Source organism: Coturnix japonica, chromosome 1 (assembly GCF_001577835.2).
Source record: "Coturnix japonica isolate 7356 chromosome 1, Coturnix japonica 2.1, whole genome shotgun sequence".
NCBI classification, from domain to species: domain Eukaryota; kingdom Metazoa; phylum Chordata; class Aves; order Galliformes; family Phasianidae; genus Coturnix; species Coturnix japonica.
This window is the reverse complement of record NC_029516.1, coordinates 157,621,261-157,643,444: the sequence shown is the minus strand read 5'-3', so window position 1 is coordinate 157,643,444 and position 22,184 is coordinate 157,621,261. Positions and strand designations below refer to the sequence as shown.

The following is a 22,184-nucleotide window of genomic DNA, read 5'->3' as shown; positions in this document are numbered from 1 at the left end:
ATGGACATTGTGCCCCTTTGAAAATCAGCAATGCCACGAGGCAGGAAAATGTGATAACCCCTGAGATGTCCTTCCTTTGGGCACAAATCTGCTTCCTGGAGTTGTCCTGGCACAATTTCCAATACAATGGTGCAACCGAGAAGAAAATCTGGTCCATTTTGCTTTAATCTGGTTTTGTCTGACCTTGTCTAATAGCTGCACAAGACATTTGGTTCAAGGTTTGGCTCCTTATCCCACAAAGTTGGGACAACTGATGGCACGTTGGCTGGAAACTCTGGCAGGGGGCTCTGAGCTCTGCTCTGCACAGCTCTCCTATTCAGTCATCTGCAGCCGGTGGCTCCTGCAGACAGGAGAGAAAATTGGGTAATGAGGATTCCCTCTATTTCTTCTGTCAGGGGAATCGGTCTCTTGAGAAATGCATTAAAAACTGCCAGGCCAGAGAGAGAAAAAACATCACCTGAAGGGACGACGCTCTTACAGAAACCAAGTCTCTGATAGTTTGACATGCTCATTGAGCACAGGGAAAGCCAGTCAATAAAGTTCCTCACGGCCTAAAAGCAGAAACATCTGTCGGAGTCAGTTTACTAGGCTGAATCTATAGCAGCAGGAAAGCCCAACTGATTAACTCCATCCTCCTCCCAGCATGTTTTTGTGCTGATCAGAAATCCACCAGAAAGGGCTCCTGAGGACACGGGCATCATTAGGAGCCAGCCATAATTCTGTAAACAGAGAGATCAAGGACGCATTATCCTGACTGCAGTTTACCTATGGCATCCAGTGTGTGTAATTCACACCAACTTCATCGCTCTCCCTTAGTTGAGGGACAGGAAAAGAGGAAGAAGCCATGATGTGACGGAGAACAGAATAAAGCTGATGTAGTGAGGAGGAAAATAGGGCTGCTTTGCTTTTCTACAGCTATATCTAAGCGAGAACAATCGAAAGTGTATTACTTGTAAAAGGCACTAAGCAACTTGGATACTGTTTAATGCATTTAAATCAAATAGTTGCTTTTTTAACTTGTATAATCAAAACGACTTCAACTTGGAGCTCATTTTAGAGTGATACTGAATAACTTCATCAGCTTTCCACACCCAAAGAACTAATTTTCACTGTTGCATTTCACACAGTCATAGTAGTTAACCCCATCACTTCTGCTGTTCACACAACACCAAAACGCTCCTGTAACCTTGCTACTGCTCACAGCTTTCACAGCCCAGCAGTGAATTAACTCCAACCCCTCTTTGCACTGGCACAGGCTGCCCATGTAGGCAGTGAAACCCCATCCCTGATGCACTCAATCCCAGCCTGTTTGTGGCTGTGTGGTACCGTGAAGGCCGCAGTCCCGCCCTCTCCTCTCTGAGGCCCAGCCCTCCACGCACCGCGCATGCGCGCCGCCGCCGCCTCGGCCATCGCGGCACCCGGGGTTGGGATCGCGGTCACGTGACCTCCCACATGGCCGTGGAGGGCGCGGCGGGGAGCGAGCCCGCGCCCGGAGGCAGCGGCAGCGTCGGGAGCGCGCCCGCGGCCGGCGGCAGCAGCGGCGACGGGAGCGCGCCCGCCGGCAGCAGAGTCGGGAGCGCGCCGGCCGCCCGCTCGTTCATCTGCTCGTTCCCCGGCTGCGATGCCGCGTTCAACAAGGGCTGGCGGCTGGACGCGCACCTCTGCCGCCACACCGGAGCGGTGAGCGGGGCACGGCTCCGTGCCGGGCGGGGAAGGGCCGGGGGATGCGGCCATCGCCGCCTCCTCCTCTGAGCCGGCCTGTCTCTTTCAGAGGCCGTACGTGTGTCAGTACGAGGGATGCGGCAAGAGCTTCACCAGGGACTTCCACCGCACCCGGCACTACCTGACGCACTCCGGGGAAAGGCCGTTCGAGTAAGGCCCGGCCTCGGCCGGCTGTGATGTTACTGTGGTGTTACTGTGGTGTTACTGTGGTGTTACTGTGGGGGGAGCGGGCTGGGCTGCCCCTACAACGACGGGCAATGGGCTGTTGTGGGGCAGCAGCCAGAAACCCGTGTGCTGTGCTGAAGCTCCGCCCTCACATGACATCCGGTTGCTTTAGATGCTGACTTTTCCTTCTTTACCCCCGGCTTTGGTGTCTTTCAAAAGCCTTCTTGTATTTGGGTTGTGAGCTGGGGGTACGTGCTTAGTGTTGCAGTAAGAGAACTTGCTTTGTTTGCAGGTGCACAGCTGAGGGATGCAATCAGAAGTTTGGAACGAAGGCAAACTTAAAGAAACACGTTCAACGCAAGCACGAAAATCAGCAGAAACTCTATTTGGTGAGTCGTGACCTGTGGCATTACAGGACGAGGCTAAACAAGCTCCTCGTGTGGTACCTAGGGAGATACCTGGGCTTGTTATGCATAGTTCGCATCAGTTCATGTGACTGGGGTATCATGTGTGGACTGGGCTGCTGTTGTTTGGCCTCTGATGATTGATTGCTTCATTTCCTCAACAGTGCAACTTTGAAGGCTGTGGCAAGTCCTTTAGGAAACATCAGCAGCTGAAAGTTCACCTGTGTCAGCACACCAACGAACCGCCCTTCAAGTAGGTAGAGCATTTTGCTAATGAACGTTTAAGAGTTGAAACAATACGGTCGAAAACATGTACCTTCTCATGGATGGGGCATTTCAAAGCTGTAAATAAACTCTCAGGAATATTGCCATGGTTGCCAGTACACTTCAGTACAGGTTAATGGGAAAATCAAACCAGTTTTGAATGTACACAGTCTGAAACACAAGCATAAACGCTTGCATGGCTGCCCTAATTACTGTTGTTGTACAAGTCACTTCAAGCTTCAGCCTTCTGTGGGTCTGGACAGCTCCCTTTGTAGGGAGGGATATGAAGTTTGGTTCTACAGCTGAAATTTAACTGGTTGTAATGGGAAGGGTTGTGGAACTGAGTTTTACAAGGGATGAAGCAGAAAAAATCTCTGGGCAAGGTAAAGTCTGGGGTATTTTCCCCTTTTGTTGTGTGTGAGTTGAAGAAAAGCTACGCAGGTATAACAAGAGGAATTAAACCAGTCTGTTTTTACCTAGATGTGATCACGAGGGATGTGGGAAGAACTTTTCTACTCCAAATAGTCTAAAGCGGCACAAGAAAGTACATGAAGGTAATACAGCTTTTCTTTATTTCAGTTGTGTTCTAGCAAAGGAAAAAGGACTCTTTCCAATGAGGGTAGTACGTCCTGGTGCAGACATGGAAGTGCTCTGTGCCTGATGATTGAGATGGACAAAGCCTTTTTGAGTTGCCATGTGGGTTACAGTATCAGGACACTGCATCGTTCCAGATGCAATGGGCTGAACCCAACCCTGAGTCATTTTTGACTTCTAAAGGGCTTCCTTGTCAATAATCTATCTTATGGAGATTAGATCAACTAATGGTTAAGGCTCTACACTTGATGCCCACAAGATTAATTGCCAGTTCTGCTGCATATTTCTTATGTAACACTGGCAAAAACCACACAAGCTTACATTTCTAATGTTCTCACATGAAAGGTATTGAAGTAGAATTGTCAGGAGGTGGTCATGTAGATGTTTGAGCTTATTCTGCTACAGTGCTATCCATTCTTTTAGTACTTTGACAGCTAACTTTGTTGTTGTTGATTTGAATTAGCACTAGGAAGCAAGGAAACCTGCGACTAGGAAGAGTATCCCAAAAGCTATGACTCATACTGTGGTCCTTTCTTAAGGCTTGCCTATAGCTCTTTGATCTTTCCAGTCTTGGTATTTAAATAGCATTAGTTTTCTGTGGTTCGTTTAAAAGTCATCTTGTCCGCTTGATAAAATGGTAGTTTCTTTGGGCTTGGGAATATTGCTGTATGGTCGAGTTCTATTTCTAAATATGGAATACAAATATTTAGATAGAAATACATTATTACGGTTATATATTTGACTGAAAGTGTACAGTTGGTGGGATGTAAATTTTACTTAAGACACAGGGAGGTAGAGTTCCATAAAGGGAAATGGCCTCAAGTTGTGCCAGGATAGGTTTAGGTTAGACGTTAGGAAATACTTCTTTACAGAAAGGGTAGTCAGGTACTGGAATAGGCTGCCCAGGGAGGTGGTTGAATTGCCAGCCCTGGATGTGTTTANGATGTGTTTAAGAGCCGTTTGGATGTGGTGCTCAGGGATATGATTTAGCAGAGGGTTGTTAGAGTTAGGGTACTATGGTTAGGCTGCGGTTGGACTTGATGATCTTCGATTCCAACCTGGGTAATTCTATGAAAGCCATTTAGGTTGGAAAAGAGGTCATCTGGTTCAAATCTGCTTCATTAAACCAAGTTATTTGGGACTGCATGCAGTCACGTACTGAATGTCTCCAGGGGCAAGGATTTCACAGCCTCTCAATACAACTGGTGTCGGTGATAAAAAAGTTTCTTCATAAAACCCATTAGGAGATTCTCATCTCCTAACTTGTATCCATTGCCTTGTGTCCTACCACATAGTACAGGGAGGAAGATGAGGAATATTCAAACACTGAAAATGGAGTTCACCTTTGTAAAATTAGACTGTCTGCCAGAGTGTTAGCAGGACATGGGGGAATGGTTTTAAGTGGAAAGAGGGAAGATTTAGGTTGGATGTTAGGGGGAAGTTCTTCACTAGGAGAGTGGTTAGGCCCTGAAACAGGCTGCCCAGGGAGGTTGTGGATGCCCCGTCCTTGGAGGTGTTCAAGACTAGGTTGGACGGGGCCCTGGGCAACCTGATCTAGTAAATGTGTGTGTTTGGTGGCCCTGCCAGGCAGGGGGGTTGGAACTGCATGATCCTTGAGGTCCCTTCCAACCCGGGTCATTCTGTGATTCTGTGATCTGAGTGTTCTGTGACTGTAACCATCTGTCGTCTCTAACAGGATATGCATGCAAGAAAGAAAACTGCTCATATATTGGAAAAACTTGGACTGAGCTTCTGAAACATAATAAAGAAAGCCATACAGGTAAACTTCAGCAGGCCAAGCTGAACTCACTTTCTTGTCATTGTGCCTAGACCAAGTGTTTACTAGCACTTAATGGCAAAATAGTTGTCACTCTGGCTAGACCTTTGATAGACGAAAATGTTAGCATACTAACTTTGACTTGTGATTCAGTTAATGAATAATTGCATAATGTAGGATTTTATATCTGGATAATTCACATTCTTTTCTAGTCTCTGAGTTCCCTACCTTTCATGTGAGTTTTTGCAATCTTCTAAAGGATTGCTAGAGTTTAATTCTGAGCTCTTGCAAGAAGCTGTTCACTTATACTCTGCCTCTCTTTCCTTCCCTGACTCAGAGCCAATCGTTTGTACAGAGTGTTCTAAAACTTTTAAACGCAAAGATTACCTCAAGCAGCATAAAAAAACACACGCTGCGGAGAGGGAAGTCTGCCGATGCCCAAGGGAAGGATGTGACAGAACCTACACAACTCTGTTTAACCTTCAAAGCCATATCCTCTCTTTTCACGAGGAGCTGAAACCATTCTCTTGTGATCATCCAGGCTGTGGAAAAGTATTTGCAATGAAGGTATCTATTTTCACACTTTCCTAACCTGAACTGCATAATGTGAAATAACATAAATAACATTGCTTTTTTCTTCCTTGTAACTGCAGCAGAGCCTAGCAAGGCATGCAGTTCACCATGATCCTGAAAAGAAAAAGCTAAAAGTAAGTCAGACTCTTAAAGTCCTCCTCTGTGAGGTGACAGAATACAATTGAGAGGGTATTATTAAGTGTTCTAGAATGTGGAGAAGTAGAAAAGCGAGCCAGCTATCTACTTAATTTGGGAGATTTTTGTTATCTGAAGGTCTTGTAAATAACATGCTCTCCTTTTCGCTATTTTTTCTCTTGATCTCTATTGTTATTCTGTACACACACATGAAGTTTCTAATGCTGACCTTATTTCTGCCAGGCAAAACGTTCTCGTCCTAAGAGGAGCTTGGCCTCTCGTCTGAGTGGGTACGTTCCACCTAAAACACAGCCAGGAAAAGATGAGGCTGTGACAGAATGCAAGACGCCAGATCAGCCCGTGGAAAACGGAGTACCAACTGCTGAAATTCTGACTCTGCAGTAAAAGTGAACTGCAAATTTTCTTCATGGAATGACCAGTGCAAAGCCCAGCAAGAAACCTTTATTTTATAGTCCTTTTTGTAATAATATTGTTTATACCTCCTCATAAAGTCATTAGTGCAACTCACTTGACTCTGCTTCTTCATTTTCATCTTTCTTTACCGTACTGTTTTTCTGTTTTTCCATCTTCTGATATGCTTTCAACTCTTTGTCAGACATGTGTCTCAGGATGCACGTACTCATTCCTTCCTTAATAGCTTTTGGCTTGGAAAGATAAGTGGCTTTGTCAGACACAGTCCCCAAAATCTGATCAAAAAGCGTGAACTGAAAAGAGGAAAAGATAGGATAAAATGCACAACAATGGTTAGAAAAATATTTCAGGCTGTTTTGCTAGTTTTGGTTCGAACATTTCAGCTTGTCTTTCCCCAACCATTTATTCTTTATTCATTAAATTCAGTTTAGGGAAGTCATCAGGATTAAGCCATTTCCTAATATTTAGGCTAAATTACTAATTCATTCATTAATAAGCCTTACTGCAAAAATATCTCAGCTGGCTTAAGGTACTGATGGGACAGTTTTACCAGCCCCCTTAATGAGGTGGTACTACAAAGAAGTAGGAACTGCCTGCACTCTGCTGTTAAGTCCCACTGTTTTGCCTGTGTTCTTAACAAAGCCTCATACTTAATTGTCTCTATGGGACTGCAGTGTTTGAACAGATGAAGTGACCGCTAACTTCACAGGACAGACATTCACATCAAAACCGAATGATGCATTAAAATCAGAAGACAGAACAGTATGGGAGAAGTTAGTACAGCTACAGCTGCTTCATGAAATGGACTGCCCACTTACCATATCTGTATTGTTATCTTTTGCCTGTCGGATAGTCACTTTAACGTGGTATTTCTTTTCAATCCACTGTGTTATCTGTTTAGTCTTGGTCTCCAAGTCATTCTTGGCAATAGCTGAAGAAAAGGATAACTCCTTCTGAACCAGCACTGTTTAAAACAGAACTAAGACCGTGTTAGCATAGCATGTGAGAAGCCTGTAGTATCTGCTCTCTTTCGGCAGCCTCTAGTGCTTTGCTTAACTCCTTTTCCCCCATGCTGCTTTCTCATACACAGAATATCCCAGCCTCACTGTGTCAGCACTTGCCACTCTCACCTTAGATGGAGTAACTGGTATCTGTCACTGTTCTAAAGGGGAGACTCCAGGCTTTTTCATCCTAGCAGCGGGCTAGGAAGAGAAAGTTTCACAACCATGGTTCATTATCACTGGAGACAAGTTTGTGTATGGTACACAGAGCTGTAAAGTGTCCATCATTTATGCCTTAGTAGAAGAGAAATTCAGTGAGCCTTACAAAACCCGAGTCTAGCTGTATTAACTTCAATAAAAATAGCTTTAAAAAAAAATGCCAGCAGATGCCAAAGTAGTAAATCCTGAGAAGGCAACAGTAGGCTTCCCTGGAGAAGACTAAACTAATCCAACATTTTATTTTCACCAGTGCAAATCCCTAATAGCATGGACTGCAGTGACGTTGCAGGATTTACACAAATGCAAGTAAGAGGATTTAATCCGCTGAAACCACTTTTAATACAGCATTTTTCAAAGTGCTCAGTGTTGTAACATTAACAATGTATGTACCTGTTTTGGAACTTGCTTTTTCTTTCTCTGCGCGCTTCAGCTTCTCTTCGTGAATCTGCCGCCCAGTCATCAGTCTGTACACAGGAGGTTCTGCATTCTCTCGAAGCAGAACCAGTTTCAGGTCATGTTCATCCATCAGTCTGAGCGCCTCTGCTCTGTGCATCTCTCCTAAGCTCTCTCCATCCTGGTTGATTACGTGCAAAATCCGATAGGGAATTCTTCGCCCAACGCTTCCAAACGCTGCTTTCCTTTTTGGATCTTTGCGAGATTTTTCAGCTGTACAAAATGGCTGAGTAAATACAAGCACGTTTGTCTTTGTAGTATCAGGTAACGCCATCCAGAATGGAGAGAAAACTCCCTTTTGTGTTGTCCGTGACAGGAGAGTACCACAGAATCTTTTTGCGTATCTAGTCTCATTTCTGGTCGTTTGACATAAAAGCTTCAGCACACAAAAAGAAGTCATTCTGAGGAACAGGAAGAATAAAAATAAACAAGTTACCCCCAGCTGTCAGATTCACCTAGTTAGTATTATTGCTCAGGGATATGATTTAGTGGAGGGTTTTTAGAGTTAGGGTACTGGTTAGGCTGCGGTTGGACTTGATGATCTTCAAGGTCTTTTCCAACCTGGGTAATTCTATGATTATCAGAAAGACCCAATTCTGGTTCAGTAAACCCCAGTCCTTAGAACCCCTCTTTGGAAAAGATGCAGCGTTACTCTACAAAATGAGCAACCAACAGGAGCTTGACAGTAACAAAGAGAGCTTTAAGCCAGAGAGAAAATCTGACCATGAAAGAAAATGTACAGAGTTGATGTTCTCTTCAGTATCTTAACATTTGAGCCTGAACTTCTTTAGAGGCTCCCAAACTTCCAGCTCATTTCTCCTCATGTGAGTATCTATTCTGCCACCGCTGAGCAGAAGTAAGCCAGTGGTTCATTATTTCTATAACCTAAAAGCAAAACGGGCTCGCTGTCTCTAAACTTGAATTCCTCATTCAGCCATGCCCCAGAGTTGAAACAATACCTTAATTATACACCTATTTTATCAGGCATTTTAAGTATTTATTGCCTTTTTCAGTTTTACACGAACATTAAATTTAGGGTGGCATAATCATAATGAGCTGAGCTTTTTTCCAGTCGTCAAAACTAGAAAGATTTCTTACACCCAGCTATATGCCTATGCAGCATTAGTTGTTTGGGAAGTGCAGTTTATGGTAGGCATGTAGGTACGTCAGTATACAGAGTGCAGCCTCAGTTTAAGTTTGCAGACGACAACAAGCTGTGTGGTGTGGTCAACACATCAAGGGACGGGATGTCACCCAGAGACACCTCAAGCACTGGGCTCAGGAGAATCTCCTGAGGTTCAACAAATCCAAGTGCAACATGTTTTGTACCTGGGCGGTGGCAATTTCTGCTATCAGTACAAGCTGGGGGATGTAAGAATGGAGCACAGCCCTGACAAAAAGGGTTTGAGGGTACTGGTGGATGGGAAGCTGGACACGAGCAGCAGTGTGCCCTTGTAGCCCAGAAAGCCAACTGTATCCTGGGCTACATCCAAAGCAGTGTGGCCAGCAGGGTGAGGGAGTGATCCTGACCATCTACACTGTGCTGGTGAGGCCTCACCTTGAGCACTGCATCCAGATGTGGAGTCCTTAGTACAGGAGAGACATGGAGCTGTTGGAGTGCATCCAGAGGAGGGCCACAGAAATGATCCAAAGGATGGAACAACTCCCTATGGGGACAGGCTGAAAGAGCTGGGGCTGTTCAGCCTGGAGAAGAGAAGGTTTTGGGGGGACCTGGGAGCAGCCTTTCGGTATCTAAGAAGGGCTGTAAGAAAGAAGGGGACAGACTCTTTAGCAGGGTGTGTTGTGATAGGACGAGGGGGAATGGTTTCAAATGAAAAAAAAAATATCTAGATTGGATATAAGGATAAAGTTATTTACAATAAGGGTAGTGAGGTACTTGCACAGGTTGCCCAGAGAGGTGGTGGATGCCCCATCCCTGGAGACACACGAGGTCATGTTGGATGAAGGGCAACCTGATCTTGCTGCAGTGTCCCTGTTCACGGCAGGGGGCTGGAGCAAATGACTTTTAAAAGTCTCTTCCAACTCAACTGATGCTGTGTGACCGTACAACCCACCCAGTCCCTGCCATGGCAGGGCTGCCCCACAGCAGCTCAGGCTGCCCAGGGCTGCACCCAGCCCGGCCTTGAGCACACCAAGGATGGGGCACCCACAACCTCCGAGCGAATAGATTTCCCCCGAATCCTGACCTAACCCTCCCTTCCTTCAGCCTAAAGCCGTTCCCTCCTGTGTTGTCACCGCAATCCCCTTCAGGCGCTGGAAGGCCGCTGCCCCCCCACCGCAAACACGGCAGTGCGGGCCGGCAGGCCGCGATCCGGTGTGGCGGCGGTTCATCACAAAGCACCAAACTCGCATTTATCTCAGCGGATCCCGGCTCCAGAGCAACACAACCTCCATCTTCCCGCAACACCCCACTGACCGCCCTTACCTGCCCCGGCCCGCCGGGAAGGAGGGGCTCGGGCTCCCTTCCTCTTCTTCCCCCTCCCCTTCCTCTTCCTCCTCCTCCCCCTCCCGGCCCTGTGGGCGGGCATGTTGGTACCGTCAGTGCCTGCTGTGCTGTGGGATATTCCAACACTGAGTGCTGAGCAGCCCCAGGGCTCTCAGGCTGCCCTCACCTCACACAGGAGGTGCTCCGAGGCATTGATGCTTTGTGGCCTGACGGTGTAGGTGTTACCTACACGCTCACATGCTACTGGGAAGCTTCCTCCATGTTCATAGTCCTATCTGGGGGTCTGTGGGTTCATTTGTCCCTGAGGAGGAGGGTGCTGTAGGTAGGGAGACCTCATTGTGGCCTTTCAGTACTTGAGGGAGTGTATAAACAGCAGGGGGAACAGCCGTTTCAAAGGTGGGTAGTGATAGGACAAGGGGAATGGTTTTGAACTGAGACAGGGGAGGTTTAGGTTAGATATGAGGAGGAAGTTTTTCACACAGAGGGTGGTGATGCACTGGAACAGGTTGCCCAAGGAGGTTGTGGATGCCCCATCCCTGGAGGCATTCAAGGCCAGGCTGGATGTGGCTCTGGGCAGCCTGGTGTGGTGGATGGCAACCCTACACATAGCAGGAGATGTGAAATCTTTGCAGTCCTTTTTAACCCAGGCTTTCCATGATTCTATGAAGACTTTTATCACATAACTCAGCTAAAAACTCCCTTGTGTTGAGCTGAGCATTGCCACATGCTGCAGAACACACTGGAGTTAATGCATACTTAAAGGATATAGATATTCTGGGTGAGCTGCAGGTCCATGTTCCTGGTTCTGCAGTGCCTTGCTTACTCTCTTTACATCCCCAGCTTTTGAAAGCTGCTTAATACACACACTCCTCTATTTTTATTCTAACAAGGCAGCAAAAAATAAAAGCAAACCCAGAAATTCTGTAGGGTGGTAAGAACGGTCACTGCTAGCAGAGCCCTGCACAGAATGTAATAGCCAAAGAGCCACAGTTTTGTTTGGTTCCAAGAGTGTGCCTCTGTTCTGTGAATTAAAACAACTCTTTTGAAGATGCATGCTGTCCTTTAATTGCTCGGTCTGATTTAAAGAATCCAGGCAAGTAACTGATTTTGCTCCCTGAAAAGGGAGGCTGGCTGAATTTATTAAAATGGTAATCATAAAGCCAGCCTGTAGGTCCCCGCGGCGAGGCACAATTAAAGTTAAAACTTCCCAGCGCGGTAAGTTTTTTAAATGCCTGGTTTTACGTCTTGACTGTAGGGAGAGGACTTTCCACTGTACATCTAAGACATTGTTCAGCAGCCTTTGCAAGTTGCTGGGTTCAGCTGCGAAGATTTTAAAAGCTGCTTTTGTTGGCAGCCTAGGACACATCCGTGACCTTATTAAAGTGGAAGTGAAAGCTCTCCCCCCCTTTTTTTTTCTCTTTTTTTCTTTTTTTTTCTTTTTTTTTTTTTTTGCAACAGTAAATCTACTAATTTTACAGTCAGTTGAACAGCAATAGATTAATTTGTTTAAAGTCTGCATTCACAAAGAAAACGTGAACTTCGCTGCCTTGAATACCCGAAACTACAGTGTGATATTTAAAGGGTAGAAACTATTACAACTTGCCCTAGAATGGTCCAAGCAGTTCCCTGTCACCTGCTTCTCAGCACAGGTGCTGACCTCCCCGTCTATTCTATCCCTCCTGACAGCCTAGCAGTGAGGCTGCCTCTTTGTGTGCAACAGAGAGAGCTTTTCCAAGCGCTGGGCCAGTTTTCTTCAGCAACCACAGGAAGCAGAATAAAGAAGAGGTTAAGGGCCAGCGCCAGGGTCAGAATGGGTTAAATTTAGTTAACATCAGAGGTTATAGCTTTTAACAAGAGCATGAAGGAAACTTATTCGAAGATGCAATTTGTTTCTTCTTTGTCAACCATTATATTTTTTTTACTCTATTGATAGTGACAGCTTAACAAAGTTTTTATACGCTGGGGTTTTCATCCTTTAGAGGATAAAGAACTGTGATGCAAAAAAGAGATGCAGGTGGAAGACTTTATAAAGCCTCCATGATTTTCAAATTGAGGGTTGAAAGTAGGCTCCCCGCATGGCTAAGTCAAAAATAATTTGTAAATGTTAAAAAAAAAAAAGCATGTTATGGACAGAGGAGCTGTTTTCTTGGCTCTCTTTTTACCTTCAGCGTTTGTTGCCAATAGCGGTGCTTTATGGAACGCATTACAATCAGACGGATTTTGTATGTATGTTTGTTTTTTCCCAAGGTAATTTATTTCTTTAATAAGAAGTCTAAAGATGATCAAAGTGAAATGTGCCTTACAACTGCCTTGGTAATCAGGATTTGTTAGTGTGGAGCACATCGTGCTTGTTCTTTGGTTGCTTGTTTCTTTCCTCCCTGTTTAGTAAACGAGCATAAGCTATGAGATACACTTGGTAGGTAGCTTTGCTGGAACGCCTTCATTCAGCTTCTTGGGGAGGAAAGTTTGAATCAACACTCATGAAAAATAAAAACAAAGAATACATTCAGGAGGGTTTTCCTCGTGTTTCTGCCCAACAGTTTCTCTTCTGCCCATTGGTCTTTAAAATGAATTTGTAAGATATATGTGGTTTACTATTGTTTTATCCTGCTACAAAGTAAAGAAGTGAGACCTGAAAACACTTCAATTAACTCTGATGAGAATTCATAGGTGCAAACTGAGCACTTTCCTTATATATATATATATATTTTTTCCCCCTGTAGAAAAACACATTAAAAAGCTTATGGGATCATTGTGCCCACCTATTGATCTATCTTACTACAGGTTTGTTTAGTAGAGCTTTCATCTCTTGGATGCTTCTGCCAACTTTGGTGAAGAGATAGCAGCCCCCAAAGTTCCAGTATGTTTATAATAGCTGTCAATACACATCTCTAAAAAAGAGAAATTGCAATAATTGGTATTTAAACAAAAGGAAGACACTCAACGTCTTGATCTGGCAAGAGATTTCATCCAGTTGACCAGGCAATATGTGTCAGTGTAGACTAAATTCTGGAGAAAGTCTATTTGGTTCACCAAGTCTGTTCTCCCTGGCATGACACCTCTTGGTGGCTTTTGGTCCCAAAGCGGGAGTTCAGAGGCACATGGTACAGACCTGTGTATAGATACTTGACCAGAAAAGGAACAGGGAAAAACCAAGCAACCAAAGAAGAAAAGTGCTGGCTCTCAGCAACCCAGGCAAACTATCCTGGAAATACATGAGTAGAACTCTCATTTACTGTTCTGCTCACAAGCTGCAGCCAAAACTCAGCTGTGAGTAGAGTAAGAACATCTTTCTAAACAGTGTAAAATTGCCATTTGTTTCTTTCTGGGCTGCTCTTATGGGCTTTAAAGCTATAATTCCAAAGTTGCACTAAGGCAGCAGGCATCAAACAGTTTGTGCTGAGGGGGAACCTGGGGAGAAGAGCCACAAAGTGAGATACATGGATGGAAACTGCAGACCCTCCAGAGCAAGGTTATTTGTTCATTACAATTCACTGAGTGTGGAAGAAGAGTGAGCGTGACCCAAATTGCCCTGATCCATACGGCCTCATTTTCACTGACATCCTTTGACTTGTGTTTAAGTAGGCTGGGTGATTCTTGGCTTGGGAGGGAGGAGATGTGAATTGTGATTACAGTTCTGCTACTGTACCGCATTAACTCAGATAAATCATTTCATCTCCATGCTGCTCTCATCTTTTTACCCACTTAAAACCTCTTTGTTGCAGCATCTTTCCCAAATTCTACGTTTGGGCCATGCCTACAGCCAGGGAGCTGTGCTCTCACATGCTGCTATAGTTTTAATGAACAGGAAAGAAATACCTAGCCAGGGCTCTCCTGTTATCTCAGAGCTGGCAGTCTTAATAAAGTAAAATACTTGAAAAGATTGAGAGCTGTTGCTTACTGATCTATTGCTTGCTTTTTGTGTAGCATCTTTAATGTGGGAAAGTACCAATTGTGATACCTAGGTTGTTAGGAAATTATTATTTATAGCATTTTATGCTATTATATATTTGAGTGGCAGTCTGAGAATTTATTTGTTAGTGATTTTAAAACAGTTTAATTGTGTTGAGACATCTTTACATCCTCAGTAGTTTCTGTATGTATTTGGATTCATATCAGTGGTATTTACACAGCATCAGACCATGGGTTATTTACATAAATTAAACACAGATGCTAGAGCTAGAAGAAATGAATCATAGTTGTTTCTATAAAGAGCAGCAGGAGGTAATGGTTTGGATGGGAAATTCAGAAACCAGATCTGCATGAACACATAGAATTCTACTCAGAAATGAATTGAATTATTCCCATATTCACTGTGATCTGGTAACTCACAGGCATATATAGTATTGATGAGACCAAAGAGAGTTTATTCATACTGTAAAGTCTGAGATGCATTAATTCTATGTAATTCTGTCAAACAGAAAGAGTTCTGCGACATGCTTTAATGAGAAAATGAACTTAAAAAATCCTGATTTACTAACCTGCTGCCTTTGAGCATGATCCTACCAAGGGAGGGAGTGGGCATGCCTGGAGGAGCTGAAGCTTCTCATTTGTCAAGGACATGGAGCAACAGAGGCAGAACACTGTTTGTAGCACCCCAATCTCATACTGATTCATCTGAACCAGTATCTTTCAGCATGCTATTGAAAAGGATAAGTTATTGCCAGCTGTTTCGTGTCTGTGTGAAAACAAAATGGAAAAATTATGGTGTATTTTATTAAAAGGCCAAAAAAAAAGGGGGTTAAAAATAAAGTAGGCCCAAAATTAGTCCAGCTGATGCTTTATTTAGTGGTTATTTTTTTCCACTAGCACACCCTGCATTTGTAAGGTTTGATGAGGAGTGTTGTGTTATAACATTAACATTTACTTCTACAGTTTCTTGTGTGGGTAACGAGAAACAACCATTCTTTGTTAGCATGCTCTCTAAAAGGTAAGTGGCTTCTTCTAATTATGTCTAAAAACAGCCAGAAGTCAAGCAAAGCGATTTTTATAGAGTAAATATAACAAGTGTCTAATAAGTATGTATGTTTCCTTCCATTATTTTTATATGTATTAACTATATACTATTTGGAACACATTCATTTTAATGATGACACCAAGCTGAGTGGTGCGGTTGACATGCCAGAGGGAAGGGATGCCATCCACAGAGACCTGGACAGGACTGAGCGTTAGGCCAATGCCAACCTCATGAAGTTCAACAAGGCCAAGTTCAAGGTCATGCACCCGGACTGGATCTGTACCAAGCACAGATACAGACGTAGTGAGCTGAACCCGGAAGAGGATCCCAATGGGTGTTCAGGTTGGCACCTCCTGCTTGAAACGGGCTTTGTTTGTATGCAGAGCTCACTGAGGCAAGATGTGCAGAGTATCCTGCAGACAGAAGACATCCTTTCAGCAACAATGAAAAGCAGTTCAGTTTTAAATGGGAGTTCTTCCACAGAGCTGTTTAAGTGGGGGAAAAAATGGACAAGCTCTAAGTGATAAGCACTCCCCAGATTTGCCAAGAGAAAGGGCAGAACACCACCGTTTATTTACCATATAAGCCCTTACCTTTCTTGTAACTTATATGGGTTGGAGATGCCTCCTTTCCACTGAGCAAGTTCTCAGTAGTGTTAGTTCAGTCGCTAGAATCGCATGTCATTTGCATAATCACTGCCATCCCAGTAACTACTTGATAACTCCGTGGGCAGAGGTAGTTCTGTTGAATGCATAAAAGAGGAATTACAGGAGCTGCTTTTCCTCCCCTCTTGGCTCCTGTTGATATAGAAAGGTCCTGTTATCTGGGGCAGGCACTTAGGGATGTGCACTCGGACAAACGGTTATGGGCCATGTTCATTATATGCAAATTTGCAGGAACGTTAATCTGCTACGCATTAACATAATATCAATCAGTGCATCAGGGTAATTCTCATCTGATCTAAGACATCCCTCGTGTAAGCAAAACAGTTTAGCCATATAGAGAAATGATGAGCTAATTCATTCTGAATCTAGCCATATCAAAATCAGCAACCACGAATCAGAGCTGAATGTGACCTGATTATATTTGTAGAAACCAGTGCCTTACAGGCAGTTTATTCATTTAAATAACCAAATTGAACACGATAGTCCTAAATGCATCTTACTTAACTTGATTATTTAAATAAGCAGCCATCTGCTGCGAGTGGCAGAAATGAACCTTTTCTTTAAACATTTCTTCCTTTCCTTCTTAAGACCAGAACTACTTTACACCCTCAGACTATTTCATGTTATGTCTGTGCTGGAGAACCTTCATATAGGGATTGGGGACAGAAGTTAATAGAAATTATAATACAAATACAAGCTGAACTCAATGTCTCTAATAGTTGGTACTAATCAGCTAAAGGGAGTACATTAGCATCCCTATTTATACAATCATTTTAGCCACAGCGGAATCCATTTGTTACTAGAGGAATACAGCTGAACTCTATTGGGATTAAAGGGCAAGGAAGGATATGATCAAAAAGCTGAGCAAAAGCCTTAGCAAGCTGAAAAAATCCCATTCTCTATTTGAGGTCAGGTCCTAATTTTATTAAAAGTATTTTTGTCTTTTTAAGTAAGGAACAATTTTTACTGTTCTTCATTAAACAGAGAATGCCTTTGGGGTTACACAGCATTACTAATGCTCTGGTTCCAGAGGCGTGTGTGTAGAGCCGCTCTACGCATGGGCCCATCCTCCTGCTGAATCTGAAGGGATAAAAGGCCAGAGAAAAGTTATGTATGCAGTAAAGTGCTGAAGAACTGGGACTGCAGATGTGCTCATTGTTGAGTATCTGTGTGTAGTATTGCTTGGAGCTTTCGATAATTATGGTTACCAAGCTTGTACTACAGTAAAATTAGTAAAAGAAAATCATGTCTGATTGCAGTGGGATGGTTTTCACGATGACCTAACATAGACTCTCTCATAAAACATGCTGCCCTGTGGTGTGTAGTATCTGAAGAAAGAGGACCCTCAGTTTTGAGACTGATGTAACATGTGAATGAGTAGCACGACCAGAAGTTGATTCTCTTGAGGATTCAATCCTCCACAGGATTGAGCCTGTGGAAAAAAAACAAACAAATTTTGAGCTGTTAAAAAAGATCAACACGTGTCAATGCTGACAACTGAGACTTTAAGGCATTCCCAGTGTCTACATGCCCTGAAATCCTGCTCTCTTTACCATGTGGTTCTGGCAATCCCAAGTGTGCAGTGTAGCTGTGGCTGTCACGCCATGCACACCCTAGCACTGACAGCTGGATGTGGTGCTGGTCCTGGTTTCTAACTTCCATCAGCTTCAGAAGATATCCGTCCTCTTTTGAATATGTTTTTCCTACAGCAATCAAAGATCCAATATGGAAGGAAAATAACACGACAAGTTTGCCTTGGTCCAAAGTTATTCTGACTGTTTCAATTTGATTTCAGTGTGAATGGAAGAACGGGAGATCTTTTATTATGCTAAAATAACCTTCCTTCCTCCCTAGCCCACACATGCACACACCGCTAGTGCCGCTAGTTTTAGTAATTAGCTCAGTGTGCTAATGAGAGTTTCCAGGGAAAATGCTGACAGGATTAATTAATGGGTGAATTTCACTTTAATAAATGTATAGGCAATTTTCTAAATGCAGATGGCACGGTCCACCCTGAGAGGGGCTCAGTCTAGAGCTACTTAATACAGTAAGTGTCTGGGGAAAGTGGTTAATTTGTAATATGCTTCATGATACAGATTAGAAGAGGAATAATGCTTATGTTTGCTTCCCGATGCATTATTCATTTCTCAGCAACTTGACAATGCGGTGTCCTTTTCTGTTTGCTGCTCCCAGTTCCGTCCATCAAGTCACGAAGTGGGAGCAAACATGCGGTGTCATTAGAGCAGCTTCAGCCATTCTTGTCCTGTGAAGTGTTTCAGGCCACAGATTTGTTGCGTGTTGTAACAGAGAATGACAGCAACAGGACCCTCACTTTGTTGGTGACTCAGCCTAAGGAGCATAGAAACATAGAATGCCCCATGATGGAAGGGAACCACAAGGCTCACCGTGTCCAGCCCTGGCTCCACACATGCTAGATTTCCCATGCTAGATTTCCAATCTTAATAGATTGGGATGGGGAAAAAAGGTGTTGTTACCTGTGAGATCCCAAAAGACTTGAGGATTTTGCGTTTCAGTTTCCTTCTGACAGTGACGTGAAGCGTAGATTACTTTTTTACCATGCCTTTCTCATTCACACACAGGTGCTGCTCTTTGAGGTGTTGATGTGCACATGCACTTCCTGAAAGCTCAAGCCAGCTGCCACTACCAGGTACTGACTGTGTGGGAACCATCAGCTCCAGCCAGGACCTGAAGGCAGAGAACAAGGCTTGACAGCTGTGACGGGTTCTTAGAGACGCACCTGCTATGAATGGAGCAGGTACAGCCACTCTTTCTTGGTCTTTGTGCTGTAGGAATTGTGTTTGTGTGCATGTTTGTATTTATACATCCACTCCTGTTTGTATGCCGTGATTAAACGCAATTTTCCATTGTTTCTATCAGAAACATTTCTGTATTTCCACTGCAACCCAAAGCTGGAGGTTGCGTTGACATTCTTATTTTTATCCTGACTTCTTATGCAATTGGTATTTAATCCCTGTTACAACTCACCTGTGCCTTCACATCTCATACCTTCTAATAATGTTCTCTATGGTTTAAGTAAACAAGCTCTCTTTTAATTTCTTTTAAAACTAATGCCCACTGATTTATTCCTTGAGAAACAGCAGGTAACCATTCTTTGTTGTTATTTTCTAAATGATATTCATAATTTAACATATCGCCATCTTATTCCCCCTCAGTCATTCTTTCTGCAGACTTCGTTGTCCTCATTTTGGCAGTCACTTCACCCAACAAGTCATTCCATTAATGTCCTTCCCAGTTATTTCTGTCCTTCTCCCATTGTTAGTGAGTTCCAGTCCATGCTTTTAAGAACGGAGACCAGGTTTGAGTACAGCTCCACTACAGCATAATGATGTTTTCTGTTTCGCTCTCTGTTTTTTTCCTAATAACTCCTGACATTCTATTTACCTTCTTGACCACCACGGAGTAATGAGCTGGTATTTCAGAGAGCTATTCAAAGATCTCTTCCCTAGTGATAATAGCTAATTTAGAACCCATTGCTGAGCATGCACTGTTACGATTGCTTCCCCCATGCACATTACTTAGCATTTACCAATGCTGAATTTCAGCTTCCATTTCACTGTCGAAGATACTCTGCAGCCTGAAATCCTTCTGTAGCCCTTCAGAGCCAGTTGTCATTGTTACTCCCTGACAATTTTGCAACTTCAGCAAACTTTTGTCCCTTCACCATTCGCCCCCTGTCCAAATCACTTATGAAAATGTTAGCCAGCACAGCTCCCCGGTGCTTGTATTCATCACTGTGAAGAAATGCCTCATCTTTCCCATCCTTCCTTTCATGTCTTTTAACCACTCTGGGTTAATTATTAGTCCTCGAAGGAGAATTTTTTATGACCGCTTCATTTCTTCCATTTGTAGGGCCCAGAGCAAGGGATTATTGGAAACCCGAAGAAGTGATGACACAAAGCTCCTTATCCATGGAAGGAAAAGTGCTTTCGAGGTCCTATTCACCTCAATGGCCTCAAGTTGCACCAGGGCAAGTTTAGGTTGGATATTAGGAAGAACTTCTTTACGGACAGGGTAGATAGGTACTGGAATAGGCTGCCCAGGGAGGTGGTTGAATCGCCATCCCTGGTTGTGTTTAAGAGCCGTTTGGATGTGGTGCTCAGGGATATGATTTAGTGTAGGGTTGTTAGAGTTAGGGTACTGGTTAGGCTGCGGTTGGACTTGATCTTTGAGGTCTTTTCCAGCCTGGGTAATTCTATGATTCTATGATTCATCATAGGCATATCAAAACCTACAAAGTCCAGACTAAGAATGTGAGGCAACCCTTTGGATTAAAAGCACTGATGGAGCAGAGGTGTTGTCCAGTCAGCCAAGGGCTGGGGAACTTCAGTCCTTGGAGTGCTTCAGCCCCTGGCTGGAGAAACCCAATCCTATTGCTTCTGGTTCGAGCTTTGGATTAGATGAACTCATGCTTCAGATGTCCCTTATGATACCCATTTTTTTACAGTCCTATGTTTGTAAGCATATACAAGGGCTGTATGTATTAGCACAGGGTGTCAAAGGTTTGCCAGTCTGAACATAACTTTTAATTTATGTACAGGGTCTGATTTTGGTTTTCAGCAAACAAAAAAGGGAAAGTTGTGCCTGCATTCAGTGGGAACAATTGGCTGGGTGGCAAACAGCCCTGTTTGTTCATAGTACCGCTTTTATATCTCTTCTTGGTCCTTGTCTGCAATCTAAAACCATGACTTTGAGCAGCACCCGAGTACAAAATCACTTCACATCCCTCACTTGGGATAGCAAATTATCTTTGTCCCAGACAAGCCCGGTATTAATAGTCATTTATGACCACAAATTAGAGAAGGTTCACTATTAATGGGCTGTAAAAAAAAGGTGAATCGCTGTTTAATTCTAGCTGCCATTTCACTATTTAGTCATGACCTGCCTGTGTCCTTCAGGCCAGCAGGAAAGGTGAGCCTGGAGCTGCACTGCCTGGAGAGCTCAGCATCCTCCCAGGAGGAGCAGGGCTCAGGGCGGGGGGCACTGCTCACCCTGGTGCACCTGGCTGTAGGAGGTGATCAATTTCTTATCTGGAAGGGCACAGCAATGTGAGCAGACAAGGCACAGCCCTGTGGCTCTCCGTGCTCCTCCAGAGCCATAACATGTTGCAGCACTGGGCAGGTGAAGGATCATGCTGCAGGAGTGAGGGGATGCATTCTGCTCCGCACCCAGCCTCATTGGGAGGCAGCTCTCCACCAGTCACCGCTCCCTCTCCTTGCCCTGCCCTTCCCTTCCCACCCACCATGCTGCCACCTGTGCTGTGCTGGCACCACAGCTTTGTGCTGCATGGAGCCAGGGAGCTGCTACAGCTGAAAAATGACTTTGCACAGAGGTGGGCGATCTTTCCTCTGAGCGCAGCAGTCCTGGTCACCATATGCTGCACAAATGAGAGCTGGCAGAAGGGAGCAGAAGAAAAACTCTGGAGGTGGGGTTGGGAGGAAATGCAGATTGACAGTCCGATTACTGGCAATAGAGAAATGCACACAATATAAATATATCTGGAATGTTCATAGTGTGAGAACCAGGATCGGTGTTGTCCCTGTCCAATGTGCCCTACCAGACTCCTCCAAACATTGGGGCCACAGAAGTATTTGAGTTGGAAGGAGCACTTAAAGGCCACCTAGTCCAATCCCCTGCAATGATCAGGGACACCTACAGCTCCGTCAGGTGCTCAAAGCCCCATCCATGACCTTGAGTGTCTCCAGAGATGGGGCTCCCACCACTCTCTGGGCAACCAGTGCCAGTGCCTCACCACCCTTATTGTAAAGAAAAAAGTAAAAGAGCACACCCTGCCCTGCACTCACTGGGTAATGCCCCACATGCAGGAGGGCAGCCACGAGCGGTGAATGCTCAAGCTCAGACATCACAGAGGCATCCTAATGCGTTTGCATTAACACCTTTCCCTTGGCTCTTCAGCTAAGAGCCATTTCTGTGATGCACAGGACAGAGCCAGCGTTGCTTAGCAGCTCTCTGTGTCAGCTGTTTGTGTGTATCTGTGCATTTGTACCTTTCCTCTCCTCACTCTGGACCAAACGAAGGCGATGCTTCTGCTCTCCCTGTGAGCCAAGGCACACAGATGGCACATCGCTGTGCTAAGCTGGTGCCCCATGTCTGCCTCTGAGCCTTGGTGAGGTGACTGTCCTCTATTTTCTTGCCCCGGAGATTTCTGGATCAAATAATTGCCTATTTTAATGTGGTTTGTTGGGAGCAGGCTGTAAATAACAGCGGTTGTAAGCATCCTGCCCATAATTCTGAAGCCAGGAGCACCCTATTGGTGTGGCAGTTTGGGATGGTCTGACAAGTTGGACTGGATGATC

General features: G+C 44.4%; 2 protein-coding genes across 3 annotated transcripts; one reads left to right on the top strand and one right to left on the bottom strand.

Moving 5' to 3' along the window:
- Positions 1-1,408: 1,408 nt before the first annotated feature.
- GTF3A (general transcription factor IIIA) lies at positions 1,409-6,162 on the top strand. The gene is made up of 9 exons (XM_015852049.1): positions 1,409-1,680; positions 1,772-1,872; positions 2,180-2,276; positions 2,456-2,544; positions 3,036-3,109; positions 4,846-4,929; positions 5,264-5,493; positions 5,580-5,633; positions 5,878-6,162. The coding sequence occupies exons 1-9, from the start codon at positions 1,453-1,455 to the stop codon at positions 6,037-6,039; spliced, it is 1,119 nt and encodes a 372-aa protein (XP_015707535.1). The 5' UTR covers positions 1,409-1,452; the 3' UTR covers positions 6,040-6,162.
- Positions 6,077-10,256, bottom strand: MTIF3 (mitochondrial translational initiation factor 3). 2 transcript variants are annotated; one of them, XM_015852050.2, is made up of 5 exons: positions 10,186-10,256; positions 9,298-9,501; positions 7,677-8,140; positions 6,885-7,030; positions 6,077-6,359 (listed from the first exon to the last, which is right to left on the bottom strand). In XM_015852050.2, the coding sequence occupies exons 2-5, from the start codon at positions 9,309-9,311 to the stop codon at positions 6,150-6,152; spliced, it is 834 nt and encodes a 277-aa protein (XP_015707536.1). In that variant the 5' UTR covers positions 9,312-9,501; positions 10,186-10,256; the 3' UTR covers positions 6,077-6,149. The 2 variants fall into 2 exon arrangements, with proteins under 2 accessions (XP_015707536.1, XP_015707537.1); XM_015852051.2 differs by lacking the exon at positions 9,298-9,501 and having other exon boundaries at positions 10,186-10,252.
- Positions 10,257-22,184: the final 11,928 nt, after the last annotated feature.